At 42.3% G+C, this 19,946-nt stretch overlaps 2 protein-coding genes across 3 annotated transcripts in view; one reads left to right on the plus strand and one right to left on the minus strand.

Moving 5' to 3' along the window:
- LOC117142969 (phosphofurin acidic cluster sorting protein 2) overlaps nucleotides 1-17,431 on the minus strand; it is a 33,652-nt gene extending 16,221 nt beyond the window's left edge. For both annotated transcript variants that reach the window (XM_033307316.1, XM_033307315.1), the window contains exon 1: nucleotides 16,098-17,431. In XM_033307316.1, the coding sequence (XP_033163207.1) occupies nucleotides 16,098-16,372 (275 nt within the window). In that variant the 5' untranslated portion in view covers nucleotides 16,373-17,431. The remainder of the gene's footprint in view (nucleotides 1-16,097) is intronic.
- A 312-nt stretch (nucleotides 17,432-17,743) lies between these two features.
- Nucleotides 17,744-19,874, plus strand: LOC117142973 (N6-adenosine-methyltransferase MT-A70-like protein). The gene is made up of 3 exons (XM_033307323.1): nucleotides 17,744-17,945; nucleotides 18,008-18,301; nucleotides 18,370-19,874. The coding sequence occupies exons 1-3, from the start codon at nucleotides 17,807-17,809 to the stop codon at nucleotides 19,761-19,763; spliced, it is 1,827 nt and encodes a 608-aa protein (XP_033163214.1). The 5' UTR covers nucleotides 17,744-17,806; the 3' UTR covers nucleotides 19,764-19,874.
- Nucleotides 19,875-19,946: the final 72 nt, after the last annotated feature.

Raw genomic sequence — 19,946 nt, forward strand, 5'->3', positions numbered from 1 at the left:
GCGATGGACTGATGCAGATGGTGGCCGGGATCAGGTCGAAACTATGGCCAGCCATTGATTGCCGGACAATGGCAGTCGCTTATTGAATTCCCTTGACCACCACCACCCATCAGCGAAACAGAGTAAAGAAATTTAAATACGCTATTCAAAAGGGTACAATACAACTATTTTAAATGATGTAAGCTTATTATAAAATATGTAGCTCAATGGAAAATTCAATAGCAGCATAGTATTTAGTTACATTTGATTTATCATACCATTTTCTTGCTGTGCAACTGCTAAATGAAAGCGCTTGGAATGGAATGTACGAATGCGTAGTCGCCGACAACGCGCAATTAATTTCTTAATTAATAATTCAAAACATTCGTTTTGTTGTCCCATGCAAATTTCATTACGGGGGGGGATGGAACGAGGTGGTCACTGGGTGAAGGGATGGGGACAGCACTTATAAGGCAAGTCGAACAGACAGTTCACGCAATTCAAAGAATTCAATGACTTGGTTATGGCGTTACAAAAATAAAACGTAAACGATTCACGGAAAAAAGTGGCACAAGTCTAACAGCAAAGTGAATGGTAGATACTATAACAATTGGTAATAAATGGACATATTACTAAACAACATTTCCCATAGCCGATGACAATTCGCGAATGAATCCTCAAATTTGTAAAAGCACCCATAAAAATCCTATTAATATTAGGTTCCTCAAACATTACGACTATATTTCCGCATTTGGACAGCTCTTTCCAAGTGGCATAAATAAATCACCAAACCTATCACGTAGATCATATAGTATTTCATAAATAACTATCAAATGTGATCAGCATTAGAAATGAGTTTTCGATAGAATCGGAACCCCCGTATTATTGCCAAAGAACACTGGTTTCCATTCAATTTGATTTGCGTGCACTTGACATGGCATGTTCGCATTGTTTGTTAAAAATAAGTTGACATTTTATTGTTGTTCCCGACGACTTGGGTGTATTTTTAAATGTTTATAAGAAATCGAGGGGCGCGTTTCGCTTGTTCTCGTCGCCTTTACATTATTCGATTTTGCTTTTGATTTGAGTTTATTTGGCTTTCTTGCATTTGATATTTGTTTTCGTCTGGGCAATGTCATTGACTGGTCGAGTTTGAAAAGCAAACAAAGCTTCGTCTTTAGGTTTAAACTTGTGGCTTCCCTGAGTTTTACTTTTTGTCCGCTAACAATTTTGGCATTACGTTTCTGACCATTATTTTCTTAGCATTTTGATTGTCATGCTTTTTTTTTTTTTTTTTTTTTTTTTTTTTTTTTTTTTTTTTTTTTTGTGCTGTGCCCATGAATGACACACGTCGAATGCTGCCGGAAAGCATTTTCTTATATATTTCTGTTGCCTTTATTCGCGTCTTTATCTCCCTGAGTACCTCCTCGTCCCGTCATCCCCGACTATCCAATCTTTTCTTTCCAGTTCATCGTACCCAAGTCGCCAAGAATGTTTTCTTTGTTGGGTAGGAGCTTTGATAAATGACCAATTGAGGTAGCGGACAACGGACATTGGACATGAATATGAATTATGGCCTAGGGGATTGATTGGCTGATCCATGGGGATAATCCAATCTTCGCTGTAGTAGCAAACTACTGTCTGGGGACTTTGAGAAGAGCACAAAAAACGCCGTAATAAGTTGACTTAATTGGAAATCAGACCAATTACCCGGTTAAGCACTCGACAAGAGTCGTGGTATTAATTACTTAATCATCTACTATAGGTACATATAAAAATAGAGTGCGATAGCGGGCGTGTACTTGATAAGCTTTAGCACCCACATTTTATGGCACAAATAAAATATGAAAAAATGGAAATTGAAACTGATTAGTGCAGAAAAAAAGAGGGGAAAAATGAGCGAAATGAAAATGCTACATAAAAACAAATTGAGTCCGCAAATCGCCTCAATCAAAGTGAGGAGCGTATAAGCAAGACGGACATAGACAGCAGAAAGAGACGGAAACTGTGTCACTGGCGCAAGATTCGAGATGAAGAAAGAGAGGGCATCACATCGCAATGATCTTCCTCCGCCAGTCCAGAGTCTCAGTCTCAATAAAGACTAAATATTTTGCTTGACATTTTCGAGTGTGTCCGCATAAATGTGAATTTATGTTGATGAATGGCTGCTCATTGTCCCAGTAATTTAGCAACAAAATTCACAAAAATAATGCTACAGCTTTAGTAAAACTATTCATAATTCATAACATAATTCGGATGTAATGCAAAGAGGGAACAGTTTGAACAATAATCTAAATCATCAGAACAATTATTGGGGAGTGAGTAACATAATCACATTGCGAGTGCTACAGATATCCGTGCGGTCATCACAGGTTATGTGGGAATGTGTGATGTGATCCGTAAGTAGCACCTTTGACAACAATTCCGGTAATAAAACGACACTGGTCGCAAAAACGTTGCCCCAGATTGCGTGATCGCGTTCATCACCCTCGCTCATCCTCCGTTTAGCTCGCTGAGCTATTTTCCATTTTCATTTCCATTTTTGCTTTCTCGTTGATTAGCTGTTGTAAGTTGCTAGTTGCCGTGGGGCGGCTGTTAACACCCCCAGACAAACGGACAAACGGACAGATAGGCAAAACCGACTGAAATACCGACTCTAACTGGCTATTTTGTTAACATGTTAATTTGCAGTTTTGTTTCCGCCGCTAACTTATCCGTAGATTCGCGTGCGACCAGTTACTACGATGGGATGACGGGATGATGTGCGCATGTATGATATGATTCACAATGATAGTCACCGCCGGCGGGGGCGACTCGTCGTGGATGGCTCTACTGCCGCCAGAGAGCCGTATGCAAATTGCACTTTGCATTTCCTGCAGCGACGACAAGTGCCTGGCTTGCGTAGACAACAAAGACTTGACTTGACCACCATACGGATCGAGCCGGAGACAAAGCGAGACCTGGCTGGGATAGTCGCCCCGTTCCAAGGACAGCAGGCCCCTGCGGTCGCATTCACTGACAAGATGTCAAGCTGCGAAAGAGCCCGTCAAATCAGCAAATCGCTGCCGTACGATTATAACCACAAGTGGGTAAACCAGTATGGGGCCACGGGTCGAATGAGTTATACCCACGAGTGACACACGGCGTATGAGTGATGCATGTGAGACACAGTCACTTCTAGGTGCAAGAAATTAGATCATGTTTTCTAAGGAAAAAAATGGATCATATCTAGTTTTGTGCTCTACTATGCCAGTATCTTTTAGATGATTATTAATTAGCGGCTGCCCAGAAGAACACACCCAAATGCTCCAGGGTATTGCCAAAACTCGAACTCATCTACGGCCGCCATCAGTTAAGCTAGTTTATGTCATTTTGTCGCGACTTATGGGCAACTTTTACGGTTTCATTTAAGCGTGTTTTATTCGTTGTCCTTTCTTTTTATACATATTTTTTTTTTTGCATTTCCATTTCGCCTGGTAGCCATTCGGTTGAGTTTCAGCAAGGATTGTGAGCATGAGTCACGGACGCGCGGGGTCTGGTTTTAGTTTAGAGCCACTGGTTAAATGAATTTGAGGCACGATACAGCCAAACCGGTTAAAACCGATGTGTGGGTGGCGCCACAGAGAGTGGCCAGAAGTGGCTGCGCGAAGTTAGAGGCAGGACGTTGGGGCTTCTGGGGGCGTTTAATTAGAGGGCTCCGAAACTTTCCAGCCTAGGCATTACTTGGCGCCCGTCTGTCGCTGGCCTGGGTCATTGCATTATTGATCAACTGCATGCCGAATGCGTTGCCATCCGAAGTTTTCCGGAGTGTGAGTCTTACTTATGCATGCCAACTACTTGCCACGACACCAGAGGGCACCATTGGGTACCAGAGGGGTACCCGATCGGGGTGCTTAGTTAATTTATGCGAGAATCACGCAGGCCCTGACTGACTGGCTAACTGACTAACTGACTGACCGACTGACTGACGGCCATAATGACAAAGTGGCAGACCGACGAACGAGACAATGCCCGGAAACGGATGGAGCCCCCAAACAATGGCAACCAAAGACGAGCTGCAATTGAATTCGGAATGTTAAATGAGAATGTTTTTCGGGGACAGATCCACAGACGCAGCCACAGAGATTGCCATTGAAATTCTAATAACCGAATGTGTGGAATTTGCTATACAGACGAACAATACTCTGCCCATAGTTAAAGAATTAAAAGTTAAATGTATCTGTACCGATATAGTTTCGTGTCTAATGTATAAAATGCAAAGCACAAACTATCCAATTAATGGTGTTATGACAGCAAAAGCTTTCCAGAAGCGAGAGTTCAGTAACCTCCCCTCGTAGTTAACCGACCCATCCAGGAGGGTATGAAAATCGATGTAACTAGCGTTGGTAATTTGCCACAATTATCAACTAAATGGCACTTTACGTTTGCGTTCTCCAAAGTCACTATACAACAACAACAACACAAAGGCGACGTCATACGGCCAAAGTGGGTGTGGCTCCTCCGCTCCTCCATATGCACCACCCCAAACCTTAACCCATGTGGGAAAAGTGCTGCAGGCCAGCTGGAAAGGTTACTCCGGTTCATTCACTCCACAGCCGTAGATCGAATATGACACGAAACTTATGGTCTATCAATTATTGAGAGGTACCATAAAAAATGGAAAAAACAGAAATAGTTTAAGTGCCCGCAGCCGCAAACGCTTTCTTCGTTCTTACTATAAATATTGTAAACATCGATTGAGTTTCAGCGGCGTGGAATGCAATCGATGTGTCTAAAAGCGGTACGTAATTATTTTCACACCTTTTTCGTTTTTCCACTTTTAACACCTGAATCATTCATGAGTTTCGCCCCAAGGGGTTGGGTTCGCTGAATACGCGGTGTGGTTAGCACTTGGCCCGGCGCCTTTAACCGGCGGAAAAGTGCGGAAAATGGCCAGCACAACGCGAATAGAAGTGACCTAGGACAGGTCAGTAATAAAGGAATTATTTAACAAGCAAATGTGCAAACAAATCACAATTAAATAAATACTTATGCTAATGCTGCACTTAAGGAAATTCGATCAGATGATATACAGATTTATATAAGATTCGTTCAAGTTTGGTATGTAATGCAGATATAAAGTGGTTACCACTAAAAGGTAAACCCAGTTTAATTTTTTAAAAATTCAACCCAAAAATAATCGAAATTGGGCCAAAATACAAGAAAGGGCCAATCGTTGGTCTTTAAACTGATTTTCTAAGTCAATTGGCATTGAAAATGGGAAAAAAAAATTTTTGACCAAATTTTTGTAAAAAAAAAAAAAAAAAAACAAAAAAAAAGTTACAAAAATTTAAAAAAAATTTTGAATTTTTTTTATTTTTTTCAAGTTGACTAAAAAATGATGCAATATATTACTTATGTTTTAAGCAGCATAAAAAGGCGTTTCAGACTGTTTTTGAGCTTATTTCACCTCAGTTTTGGCGAAAAACCTTTTAAAAATCATGCATTTTGCTCATAAACCGAAAAATTTAAACATAATTTTTAAGGCATTTTAATTCACGCCCACTTAAATTAACAATCATTTACTTCATTTAACTGATTGCAAATTCCCTTAACATCATAAAAATGTACATGATTTGCTTGAGATACTTTCAATTCCCAGACACTTGCCGCGCTTAATTGAAAACAACAATATGTGCAATAAACAATTTTCAGCTTCACTAAGTTGGCTGCTTGCTGTTGCATTTTTGCCTTTAGTACTGCCATAAGGAAGTTCATAATAAACCCGAGATTTCCTGCAGTTTCTCCCAGCTTTATAGCAACATAATATGTTCGTAATATAATTTGCTCAACTTGAAGATTTCACTTATCCGCAGTATCTTTATATTTTGGGTGTTTGCACTTGAGACATAATTGGTGAGGTTATGACGTGGCCTTTACGAGGTAATTAGCTGACATACAACACCAACCATATAAGCCGGTTGTGTGTGGGTTGATGAGCTCCCACTTGGCCGCATGGATGACTACCGATCGCCAAATGACTCAGTGCTTAAAATTTGAGTCTTTTATACGTTTTAAATATTTATTTAATACTTTAGCGAGCAGTTGTTCCAATTGAGCGAACGCCGCCGCCGTCTAAACTTGAATTTAACGAGCAATCGTGTGACACATTCCTCTTATTATTTATTGTTTTTATTACTCGAACATATTCCATGTCGTCGCACAATTCGTTAATGACCCATATATCATATGACCCGCTCAGTCTCGGCCACAACTCGATTTTTCTCAATTTTCCCTTTATTTCCCCGCCGCCAGCGAGCATTTCTGCGGCTTCAGATTGGCTTCGACTTCATGGTTAGAAAAGCAATTTGCCAATGCCATTCGATTGATTGCATAAGGTATTGATGCCATAAGCCGATCGAATCCATCAAAAGCACTCGCCGTCGTCTCCGAATCCTCAAGAGGGTTCGAAATACATACATATATGCGAAACAAAAATACATGTAACTTATCCTTTTTTTTCTTTGTTCATTCTTCAGAAAATGCTTTTATCAAAATAAGTAAGTATTACCACATCTCCACAGTTCATAAATATTCAGGACAAATTTTATAACAATCCCAAATGTGTAATAAATTAAACCGCACTAGGCTGACGCAAATTGTTTTATTTTTGAAACGCCTATTTTATGTGTGTTATAAATACATTTGAAATGTCTTCAGCTTGTTCCGCCCTCGGAAAATCAAAACCAAAACCAAACCCAAGCAAAAGCCAAAGAAACTGGCATTTATCCCCAAGATAATGGACAAGTTGGAGGTGAAGCACCAGACCAGAGGGCCGAAAGCGATTTAAACGACATTTTCCAAGAGTCAACAAAAAAGCGAACGACACCACGTTGAGTTAATAGCCCGGCGCACCCAGAATCGAGAAACTTAAAGTGTTCGCTGCTGGATAGTGTAAGGCAATCCAATAAAATTAACCAGCAACTGACACTATCTGACTGGGCAAAAAAGGAAGGAGGAACGATCCTACTCCTCGCCACCCCCCAATAAATCCAAATTGGACGCTGCGTGTGGTCCGCAAAAACCCAGCAGGATGTGGAAGCCAACAACGGCAGCACCTCCCAACTTGTTTGCCCGCCCATTTCTCATTTTAATTGCATTTTTCTGGCCAATATTTTAGTTTACAGTGTGTTGTAGTACGAGTGTTACAACCGCAAACACAGAATTCCTTTCTGGGAAATTGGCTAATCAAATTGCGATGACTTGTAAATTCGTTATCCATTTCAATTAAATTAAGAGATGCCACATCAGAATTGCTTTCCCAAAGAGAGTTATCTTTTGAATTCCTGTCAATTTAGTTTAGTTATTCTATCTCTATACATCTTATAATAGATAAGTTTGAGTTCAATGACATTTTATTTTCGAAATTAGCAAGCAACTGCTATATTTCTAGAAAACCCATCGAAGCAATATGTGTTCAACCTACAATATAAATTCTTTTAATCTCAGAATACGGTTCGTTTCGTCGGAAACGCACTGTACATATATCCATAAAATTAAAATTATGATCTGTTAGAGCGTGCTCCGACTTATGAATACTTGGCTCTTGTTTACACTCGCGTATAAATGTGAGATAGATACACAGACAACGATCTATATGTAGGCATAATGCCACAAGATATAAACAATGAAAGCCTTTTGTTTATATCACGCACCCACAAAATGAAGAATTCCTCAGAGATATTCCATTTTTTAATTGCCAAAGGCTAAATAAGTATAAGTAGGTTGAAATGCTCCGACATTCCATAGAGTCTTAATCATGGCGATTTGCGAGCCAGTGAAATGGGAATTACCCAATTGATGAGTCAGTTTAAGTAAAATATCTAAGCTTCTCCAATCTTTAAAAGCGGAAAGTTGTAATACAGAATGATATCAAATTATCAATTAGTTTTAAGAAGTCAAGGATTAAACAGGGGTAGAAACTTTTCAAAGATAAACTTCTTGCTTAAAAGTGATTACAAATATCGTGAAAACATTCTGCACAAACAACGGGCTCTCAAAGTATTTCGACTTTCATTTATAATTTCTCGTTAACGGCAGAAGATTACACAAATCGGTTTAAATACTTTGTTGCCAAGTAAGGGCCAAGTCAAAAGCCAAAGTTGCTCAGCAGCTCCTACGTAGGAAGAATTAAGCTCGAGCAGAAGTCGAAACCGCAACCACCGACCGCCCAAACCCCACCAGCCCCCAAAAACCACCCGCAACCCTGCGGCTCAGCCACAAACTGTGTCAAGTGACTCGCAGTGAAGCTGCCACTCGGCTGCTTGCTACTCTTAAACCGCTGGCCCGGTCCCCCTTTTTAGTTAAAGTTCAACATTGGCTAAGTTTTTATGTTAATACGCAAACTATAAACGACTTTCCTTCGTATTTATTAATGAGAATATGAGAATATCATCCGCCGGAATTCGTGTCAAGCGGTCTCTTATGCCCCCACTTAAATACTCAGCCAGTCTGGTCAGGTCGCTCCAATTCCATAATTGTCGCAAAAGTGCCAGCAAATTGTTCAAAAAGCTATTTCAACAACATACATATATATTTTTTGGCCACGAATTTGGCGAAAGAAACCCGAAAATAGATATAATGAAACCTTTCACTTTCGAATTGCGACTTTCTTCCAGTGACTCACTCGATAATCACTTTTGCAGTTTGCCGGCACGAGACCAAACCAACTAGTTAAATCCAATTTCGAGCAGAGATTGGCCGTAGATCTTTGGATGACCGACCCTCACCGCTGTCGAATCGATTCACACATTCGGCTTAATCAATGTGTTTTGTATTTGCATTTTATCGCATTTTGGGCTAACAACTTTGGCCAACATCCGATCATACGCATACGTAATACAAAGGTGAGTCTGTCTGAATGGGATTACCGCATAGAGAAGGGTCGTTAATGGGTTAATTGAGGACCGATTTGCTGCCGGTGTCTGATAAGCCATCACATACATATTTGATAGAGCCCAATGTGATGGCTTTATCAGCCATTTGATTCGGTTAGATGTAGCCGATACTATTGGATATTAAGTGAATGGGCGTGTTACTACCAACACTCCATTATATTTTTGTTGGCTCAACTCTTTTACATCACTATCTAAAAACTGGCAAAGCATTGTTATGTATTTGTTATATTATTTTTTTCATTAACACAAGCGTGTGAATAATGTGTGTTTGAAAATCTGTCAATTTATCCAGCATATACCACCAAATTTTATAATAAATAAAAGTAAATTATTAATCATGTTTTAGTTAACTATCGATTATGTACGCAAACGCGCCAGTTATGTTACATCATATACAATCGATATTTTCACTAGAGTCAGGGATTTTGTTAAATAATTAAACAAGCCCTACTTTATCTAATAGATTACACTATCTCAGCCCATCAATTGTTTTACATTTAGTTAGATTAGATTACATCCAGTTGCCTGTTGTTTTTGGAGCTTTGTTAACACCATTAGAATCCAGTTTTCAATATCTTCTAAATCTTTCCCTAATGCCACATCTGTATGTATGTATCTGTTGGCCCGTTTAGAGCCAAAATGAAATGCTGGGTCAACAGCTTATAATGCATGGAAAGAACGGCTTGGGAACCGCACACAAATCTCCCTAACATGGCCATTTCATGGCCAACGGAGGAAACCAAACCACTCCACCAGGTGGAGCAACTTTCAATGTTTTCATTCTCTCGATGCCCAAAACCTGCCCCGCCAACGCCTGGCTCTGCTCTTTGCCTTTCTGCCTTCCTAGACGACGTACTTTGTATGCTAATAAATTGCACTTTTATGAACAGCTTTCGATGGGAGGCACTATCCACAGCTGGGTGCTAGTGCATACACAGTAGAGCTTCCATGTGCCCAACTTCCTTTCTGATTAATGCTCAAAGAATTTGAAGTGTAAGGGTCTCCAATTTCTTTCAACAAAATCGAGAATATGCAACTTAATAGTTTGCAAAATGTTTATGTTAGTAAATTCCATCAAATTCCATTCAATTTCAACATAAACCTAAACGCATGTAATCGATCCACCCAGCTTTTAGGTAATACATACGTATATGTGCAAAGATAGGAATCGTCTGGAGGGGACTTCCCTGTGCCGGAGCACATGCAGATCGAAGGCGGGGATGAAGGTACAACTAGGGGTCTGGAGGCGAACGATTTATGCAGCTGACATCCGTAGCTCGTTTGGCCTGTCTGCTTTTGGCCAGCATGGAACCTGGAACTTGGAACTGGGAACTGGGAACTTGGGGGAGCGGAAGTTTTCGCCAACTTGCTCGTTGTTTGCGGCTGTTATTGCAGTTGCTGTCGTCTTTGGCGTTGTTGTAGTGGCTGTAGTTGGTGTAGTTGTTGCTGCACCCGTTCGTGTTGCCGCTGTTTGCGGTGATACGGTCGTTGTTGGTGTGGCTGCAAAACTCCACTTGGGCGCAGGTTGCCGGGCGAGTCAACAAACTTGACGTTGACATGCCTGGACAATGTCGTGGTACTCCAAGTTTCCACGCTTCCATGCCAGCACCTTCGCCTTCGCCTTCGCCTTGGACGCGAGTGCAAACAAAAACCGAGGGGGAAATGGAAAATGGAAAATCCGGTGCAGGCAGAAGCAGTTCGACCAACACACTGGATGAGTCAACGGTCGGGAAAAGCTGGACAGGACAGGATGGCTGCCACAGCAGAAGCAACAACACTCGCTCTTTGTTGTCGAGGAAATGAATTTTGCATTGTTTGGTTTCGGGCTTGCAGCCGATTAAGAATGGATATAAAACACTTTGATTGACGATCTGACTTTTAGTTTCTAGATCTTAAACTTGGATATGATGGCAAGTATTGTAAGGGAAAATCAATAGCTTGAGTACTCCAACGCCATGGTATACTGTATAATTGATTGGAATCTAACGACTCTGTAAGGAGAAACTAACCACAATGTGGGAAACTGTGCTTAATCCCCACCTGACTTGGTCACACACACACATTCTCATGGCTTGGCTGCTGGTTGATGCTGCCATACATCGAATTTAATTGACTTTCCTGCTGCACTTTTCCATCGACCCTAATGACCAGGAGATTTGCCAGCTGTGGGCATTAACACGCCACCAGCTCAACTCAACTCAAGTCGACACTCGACTTGGCTCGGGATCGCGGTTAATGCGCTTAGAGGAGAATGCCACCACCACCGCCGCCACCACCAACACCACCATCAGATGCAGGGGAGGGCATCTCGGATCTCCCCGCCTCCTCGCGCTGCACTAGAGAATTTGGGTCGAGGCCCGGCTTCTGGTCTCTGAAGGGGGGCCTCTCCATCACCCGAGGGGAAAATTCGTTTGGAGGAATTTGGGTCAGAGCGCGGCAAACGCAACAGGAAATCGATTGGTTTGGGTTTTAGTTTAGGTTTTCGGTTCAATTTCGGTCTAGCCGCAACGAAACAGTTAAGAAACTCGAGTGCCTAACCACTTTCTTTTCCCTACTCTTATCTTGTTACCATGTATTCCTGTTCGTGTGGCAAACTGATTGCTGAGGTGGTTCCCCCGTCCACAAAAAGCACTAAACTCCCACAGTGACACACTTCCACAAACACCCGCGTGCCCCACGCCCGAAGACCTGAATCATCGGTCATGGCCAAAAGCACAGCTGCTGACTCGTCGCCGGTAATCTCGATGATGCACAGATGGCGTTGGGACAGCGGAAAAGCATCAGCAACAGCAGCAGCAGCAACAGCAGCAACAGCAGCAGCACCAGCAGCACTGACACCGTAATAAAGTAAATCCCATTAAAATTGCACCCAGAATCAATTCGAAAAGCTATCAGCATAAATTGGTATACCCTGGAAAAATTAGCAACAACTGGGGTATATACAACCTAGGTTATGTAGAGACAATATTAGATATACACAGTAAGTAAGCAAAGCTAACTAAATTGTTATAAAAAGTTGTAATGTATCTTATTGTCTTACTCCTAACCTTTTGCTAGAGGATATATTCGCGTTGAGCAATCAAATTCTAGTCGAACAAAGAGCGAACCATTCCGTTGACATAACATTTCGGCATAAACAATAAAGATAAAAAATATTGCCACTGAATGCAGGGAAATAGCCAACGGAATAGAATTCAATTTGTCAAACACAGACACCAATGTAGATGCAGATGCAGGTACAGCTGCTCGGATACAGATACACACGAAAAGATACATGTGATGCTGTGACGATGATGCTCTAGATATTGTTTGGACTCGTGCAAAATAAAAGAACGACAGAGCCAGCAGATGAGAAAAAAAAAAGTTCAAGGCTAACTTTTCGTGGGCAAACACGCGCTACAGCGAAAAAACAAAAATTCAGCCAACTGCTGTCGCTTGTCGCGCTATAAATTCTACTTATAGATACAGATACAAGACCCCGCCGCACCCCGCACCTTTAACAGCTGCCACGATCGGCCGGCAGAGATACAAATTGGACCTGGGAAATATGTCACTGACAACTTTGGCCGCATCTCTTCGGCTATTTTGGTTGGCTTTAAATTAATTTCTAGTAAAAACATTGGCGCAGTTTATAAATTACACGAAAACGATGAGGAAAACATTCCTCAATGTTTATCACAAATCGAAATGCCGCAAAGCATTTCACATTTATTTATAAACAAAGAGCTGGGCACTTAAAATACAATCAGACCTGGGCAAAAAATCAAAAACAAAAACCAATGTGAAATGGCAAAGAAAGCGTCGCATAATGGAGCCAATACCATCGATCAATCCATCATCCGACGTGCTCCATTTCCTTGGGAACATGAAAAACATGAAATTTCCTGGTGTAAAAATAAAGCGAAGCGAACCGCAAATAACAAATATCACAAGCAACACACAAACATCAAATTAACCGAACCTATCCCAAGTGCATTTTTATTGCGTACGCCGACCGCAGCCAAATAAATGATTTGTAAATGGCTGAAAATGCAATTCAATTTTCAGGTAACCACTGAAATTAACAAACGCGCAAGCAAAACCAAATTTAGATAAGCGGCATCCAAGGCGAAAGGGGAAGGATTAGTGCCACTCAAATTTATGATAAGGCTGGCAAACAGTTTGGAAAATGTTTCCCAAAAAGTGTCCTGCTGATAAACGCACTCCAAATAATGTGGCATGTTAATAAAGATAAAGATAGGGGATCCCTAATAAAATCTAGCCTTCATAGTTTCAATTACTTTCAGTAAATGTCAAATATTCTCAAGATCCTCAGATAACATTTCGAGTCATATCTAAATTGTTCGTAGAAAATTGTATGTAAAAGTATTCCAATTACCAAAGTAAAGCAAAGAAATTCCTTAAGAAGAACCAATCCAATTAATGGAGTGCAAAACCCTCTAGTTTTATGAGAATATTAAGTAAATTGCCGCGTATAACAGAAGATAAGGATATGGTGATTCACCTCCCTTCGCCGCATTGTTAATCAGAATGGAAAAAGTTTCATTTACTCGTATCTTCCTTCCATGAAAGTGAATTAACAGTGCGGCAATTTCTGTATTTCAGCATTGGCACACAACTTTTCCGCAACCCTCAGACGAAATCAGGCAAATTAAAACGAGATACACAGATACAAACTTTGCCAAGGATAATTTGCTACGCCTCGAACTTGAATGCATTTCAGACCCTGACATTGCCACCAAGTAGATGAGTGTGTGTGCGTGTGTTTGCCCTCTTTATTCCCTTTTCTGATTTCATTTGAATTTGATTGCTCTGACGGGTCAAGCGGAGCCGGATGAATCAGCCATTGGCCGGGTCGTCGTCAGGCAAATGCGCCGGATCAGACGGGTCACGTACGTCTGGCGACCGCAAGGAAAACTTGCGCTAATGCCGCGTGAGTCCTAATCAAAGTCTGGATATGCTCTACGTGCCGCATTCGGTCGTAGATAAAATCAACATAAAGATACAATTTGCGCAGTCGTAGGGAAACAGGGAAATAGGAAATGTGACGACACATGGTGCAGTGGCATAACTACAAATTACATTTACTTTTAGCTGCAATTAGCCAGAATGAGATTTTTAATTAGCCAACTGGAAAATATGCCGTCTTTACTGGCATTTTTGGGCTCTGGTGAAAGTTTCCCGCTCTTCTTCACTTTTCGGGCGAAAAGTTCAAAGTTGGTGACTGAAAAATTCCCAATTTGCTTGCTTAGCTTCAGTTTCTAATTATAAGCCAGCCAAGCGAGCGCATAATTATAAACAAACAAAGCAAAACAAAGACGGAAAACTCAAACCCAAACTCGCAAAGTGTATCCCAAAGATAAAACAGAGGCGGCATCAGCGGTTTATGACCTTTCGAACAGACAAAAAAGAGCCACCAAATGTGGTGTGAGGTGCCAAAAGAAGGCGAGAGGAGCCCGTTTGGCCTTGGCCATCAAATATTTAGTAAATACTTTCCAAGCCCGCCTCATGGTCCTTCTACACAGCGAGAAATAACAGAGAAATTGTAAATCACTTCAGTTTTTAATACACATACAAAACATCCAAAGTATATTCATCTTGTGTCAGTTTAAAAGTTTATTTGACATGTATTTCATAGATTGTTCACTTGCTTAAACTTTCTTTGGAAATGGGCGTGTTCAAGGCTTTTGGCTGTTTTGATATTAATGCCAGTCTACAACTTGACCAGTTTATCGCCTTGAGAGCTCTTAAAATACACAAAAGCGATTAAACTCGGCCAAAAAGTGCGCCTTGCCTTGGCTAATTTCTAATTTCTGCGACGCAGTGGGGTGTCTGTCCCAATTATAGATTAATCTTTGTCCAGAGTCAACATCTGAGCCAAATTGGACAAGGTCTGACTCATCCGCATGCAAATAGGCCGCTAATTCTTATCAGCCAGACCAGAAGAACCCCAACTAGTAGCGGCCAGATGAGATGGGGCATTACTCATCTCGGGTTCGGGGTTACTGGGCCAAAGACATGGCACAAGACGTGTGGAATGAAAGAAAGCAAGCAAAACAATGCCGCAAAACAAACGGGTTTATTTGCGGATCGCCATTCAAAGATAGAAGCTTATCAACAGAGATTGCGAAATTATAAATTCTCGAATTTATACCCCATTGGTAGGGGTTAGAATAAATATTTAAAATTTCACAATACTTTTGATTATACAGCCATTATGCAGGCTGTCATTTATTGTAAATATCCCCTTGATCTTAGGTTACAATATAAATAACATGTTACTTCCTTCATTATTTCACAATTCTTTAGTGTGCCTCACTTTAATTTCAAACCTTCCATCTTATCTCTAACATAATATTGGGTTAGGTTGGGACTTAATTGCGGTCAGATTTACTATCACGTCCAAAAATTTCGGCATTGTTTTTTACTACATTTATGGTTAGAAGGGGTCAAGATCGTAAACCTTTTTTCATTTTTGTATTCCAGGAATTGTAGATTAAAATTCCCTCCTAAGCAAAGCGTATTTGAAACTTTATAAAGAGTGTAAGTCATGAAATCGATTAATTTCAAAAAGTCAATCTCTTTCAAAATGCACTTAAAAACTTTTTCGATTTCTTGTGCCGAGGCGAATAAATAAAAATCAGCGCTGTCAGCGGCAAAAACAATACCTGTTAAATAACAGTTAGCGCAGTTGCTGCTTTTGTTAACTAAAAATAGGAACAAAACAAAACCCAATCGAACGGAAACCCCGGCACGAAACCAAATTGGCAGAAAATCAACAATAAGCTGTAAACAAACTGACGGTGTGTATTATCTTTTTATCAGATGTATAACCTTTAAGTTCGTTACTTCGAGCCAACAGTAATGATAGGGTATGTTTTTGTTAAAGCTTATTTAAGCAATTTAATTTTTTTCAATTTATATGTATTCAATGTTAAGCTCTAAAAATATTCTTGCTTAACCTTTGTGGCAATGTGATGGCTTCAACAACAAATTAGCTATGCCGCCAACTAGTTAAGTAACAGTTACCACTCTTGTTACCTCAGTTGGCATTTTTGTGTCTTGCTTTGACAAAGCAAAATAAAACGAAACAAAACAAAACAAAAATTGGCAAGAAACTATGCTTTTACTGTCCCTACGTCGCATTTTGTATGTACATGAGTGAAATTTGTTTACACTCACCTTGGGATGCAATTGGGCGGCGTTCGGTCCACTTCCCAGGCGGCGAATAGCTTCATGGGCACCGGTTTCTGGCTGGTGGTCATGCCAGCTCCGGCGGACAAGCCAGCCGTGCCGGATAAGCCACCAGATCCGGAGACTCCTCCTCCGCCGCCGGAGACGCCTCCTCCTCCGCCGCCTTGCAGGTTGAGCGGACCGCCTCCAGGGCCGCTGCCGCCGGTGCCGCTGATTACGGCAAATTTATCCACCAACTTGGACGACTTATCGACCATCTTCATGTTGTTTCTTTGCTGGTTCTCGTCGAAAGGTATTTTTTTCGTGTACACGAGGTGTGTTCTAAACTGTTGTTTATGTACTTGGGGTGCACATTATTTCGATGCAAACTGGGGAATATATGTCGAGCAGGCACATAGCTTTCAGATTTTCTGATAGTTTTCACAATTCAATATTTCGAAAGTTTTTTTTGTCGATTTTCTGGGTTAGCCCGCCAATACATACATACACACACGCACGCACGGACATACACGCACGTTGGGGAAGGGCGTGCCGCCGCCTTAAAAAATTAAGCGAAAAGCTGTAGTATACACAGTGAAAAACGAGGGGTGGTTGGTGGGGGTGTGTTTTTCTTCTTTCTTTCGTTCTTTCTTTCTTGTTGTTGTGATGGGGCGCGCGCTGCAACTGCACTCGCACTGAATCAATATGTATGTACGCGCTGCGGAATCTGTTGCGGATTAGACAGCTCCTCCTCTTCGGCTGCTAGCGACTCGCAATCGGAATCGGATTTGGATTCGGAACGGACTCGGAAGCTGCTGCTGCTTGTGCTGCAGCTTTGGATCGCGTCGAATGTGCCGCGAAAGAACCGTCATGCTCCAGAGTAAAAGTGCGAATGTCGCGTTATAAATCTGGCCCCAGTTCAGCTGCCTCACTCTCTCGCTCTCGCCACTCTCTCTGTATCACGTCCCAACAATAACAATGTGTGCAAATGCTATGCGCACACACACACATAGACGAGATTTTCGCAAATCCCCACTTCTGTGTGCGCGCGTGTGACTGTGTTGGTGTGCGCGCACTTTATGCTTTGCTCTCTCTTGCGCGCATAAACAAAAAAGAAAACGCCACGAATTTCGGGGAGCAGTCAAAAGGCGGCACTCGCTCTCTTTCTATTCAGCACTCGCGCGCGTTTTTATCGCAAGTCGATCCCAGATCAAACTGATTGGGTTATTATTTACGATTGGAGCTGTTTTCATCAAATATTTATGCGTTTCGGCACGTTTTATTGGGCTAAATGTTGCGGAGCAGCTATGTCGCAGCTTCCGCTTTTTGCGATGGGAAGCGGAGCAGTGTGGCCAGAGCGGATTCCTTGAAAATATCAACTGGGCGGTACAGGTAAAATCGTATATACCAATCAATAAATAACTGTGCGTTCCAATAAATCATAAAAATAAGAATACAAAATATAATGGGGGCACAGCAATGTTAATACTTTCATCGTTTTTAAATTTAAATTTTGAATGCTTGCCTACTCCAACACTGGCCTTTTTAATGTTCTTCATGGTGATTTAAAATTTACTTGTGTAAAATGTATATGTAGATTACTCTGGTTTAGTATTTTAATGCAACGTGTTTAACTGCACTGTGAACACGGTCACATTGCCAGCCTTTGTAAAAAAAAATTTCATTGTTTACCAAAGGCCGGCAGCGTTTTATAAACAATGGCAGATGCGTGGGACATAAAATCACTCAAGACAAAGCGGAACACGCTGCGCGAGAAGCTGGAAAAGCGCAAGAAGGAGCGCATTGAGATTCTCTCGGACATTCAGGAGGATCTGACGAATCCCAAAAAGGAACTCGGTGAGCACCGGCAATGGCAACAAGTTGGAGCCACAAAAACGAATATGTTTCCGCATTTTTAGTTGAGGCTGACTTGGAGGTACAAAAGGAGGTGCTGCAGGCCCTCAGTTCCTGCTCCCTGGCCCTGCCCATTGTCTCCACGCAGGTGGTGGAAAAGATTGCCGGCAGCAGTCTGGAGATGGTGAACTTTATTCTAGGCAAACTGGCCAACCAGGGTGCCATTGTGATTCGGAACGTGACCATCGGCACCGAGGCCGGCTGCGAAATCATCTCTGTCCAGCCCAAGGAGCTAAAGGAGATCCTAGAGGACACCAACGATACGTGTCAGCAAAAGGAGGAGGAGGCCAAGAGGAAGTGTGGGTCTCACAGAAATTACTTCTCTCATAAGACTAATAATTGTAACAATTTGCTGTTGATTTTACAGTGGAAGTCGACGATGTTGATCAGCCACAGGAGAAGACAATAAAACTGGAGTCCACTGTAGTGAGGAAAGAGTCTACAAGCCTAGATGCTCCGGACGACATTATGATGCTGCTGTCCATGCCTTCCACCCGCGAAAAGCAAAGTAAGCAGGTGGGCGAGGAGATCCTTGAGCTGCTTACTAAGCCTACGGCCAAAGAGCGATCCGTGGCTGAGAAGTTTAAGTCACACGGCGGAGCGCAGGTCATGGAGTTTTGCTCCCACGGCACAAAAGTCGAGTGCCTGAAGGCCCAACAAGCCACCGCCGAAATGGCGGCCAAGAAGAAACAAGAAAGAAGAGACCAGAAGGAGCTTCAGCCGGATGTTGATGCGGGCGAGAGCGTCAGCGGTAAGGTGCCCAAGACAGAATCTGCAGCCGAGGATGGAGAAATCATCGCGGAAGTTATAAACAATTGCGAAGCCGAGTCGCAGGAATCTACCGATGGCAGCGATACCTGCGGCAGTGAGACAACAGACAAGTGCACCAAATTGCACTTTAAAAAGATCATCCAGGCTCACACGGACGAATCTCTGGGGGACTGCAGCTTCCTAAACACCTGCTTTCACATGGCCACCTGCAAGTACGTGCACTACGAGGTGGACACTCTGCCGCATATAAACACAAACAAGCCCACGGATGTGAAAACCAAATTGAGCCTCAAGCGCAGCGTAGACTCCAGTTGCACGCTCTATCCGCCGCAATGGATTCAATGCGACCTACGCTTCTTGGACATGACGGTGCTGGGAAAGTTCGCTGTCGTGATGGCCGATCCTCCCTGGGATATCCACATGGAATTGCCCTACGGCACAATGTCGGACGATGAAATGAGAGCACTGGGCGTGCCGGCACTTCAGGATGACGGTTTGATCTTTCTGTGGGTCACAGGACGAGCCATGGAACTTGGCCGCGACTGCCTCAAGTTGTGGGGCTATGAGCGCGTAGACGAACTCATCTGGGTAAAGACCAACCAACTGCAGCGGATTATTCGCACTGGGCGCACTGGTCACTGGCTAAACCACGGCAAGGAGCACTGTTTGGTGGGCATGAAGGGCAATCCCACAAACCTGAACCGCGGACTCGATTGCGATGTGATCGTGGCGGAGGTGCGGGCCACCTCTCACAAGCCGGATGAGATTTATGGTATTATCGAGCGTCTAAGCCCGGGCACCCGCAAGATCGAGCTCTTTGGCCGTCCGCACAACATCCAACCGAACTGGATAACCCTGGGAAACCAACTGGATGGCATTCGACTGGTGGACCCGGAGCTAATTACGCAGTTCCAGAAGCGTTATCCAGATGGTAACTGCATGTCGCCAGCTTCTGCCAATGCGGCGTCGATCAATGGAATACAAAAGTAGGATTAAAATAGTATTTGCTGTATGAATTGAGACCTCGACAAGCCAGAGTTGTGTACAGACTCAATTGTAGTAAGATAAATTATTATTAAAGCTTTTACAAACCTAACATAAGCCATTGTGGAACATTTAATAATGAATGGGGGCAAGTCCATCATGCAGACTAAAGTTAAATTGTCCTTTTGG

The sequence above is a fragment of the Drosophila mauritiana genome, chromosome 3R (assembly GCF_004382145.1).
Source record: "Drosophila mauritiana strain mau12 chromosome 3R, ASM438214v1, whole genome shotgun sequence".
NCBI lineage: Eukaryota > Metazoa > Arthropoda > Insecta > Diptera > Drosophilidae > Drosophila > Drosophila mauritiana.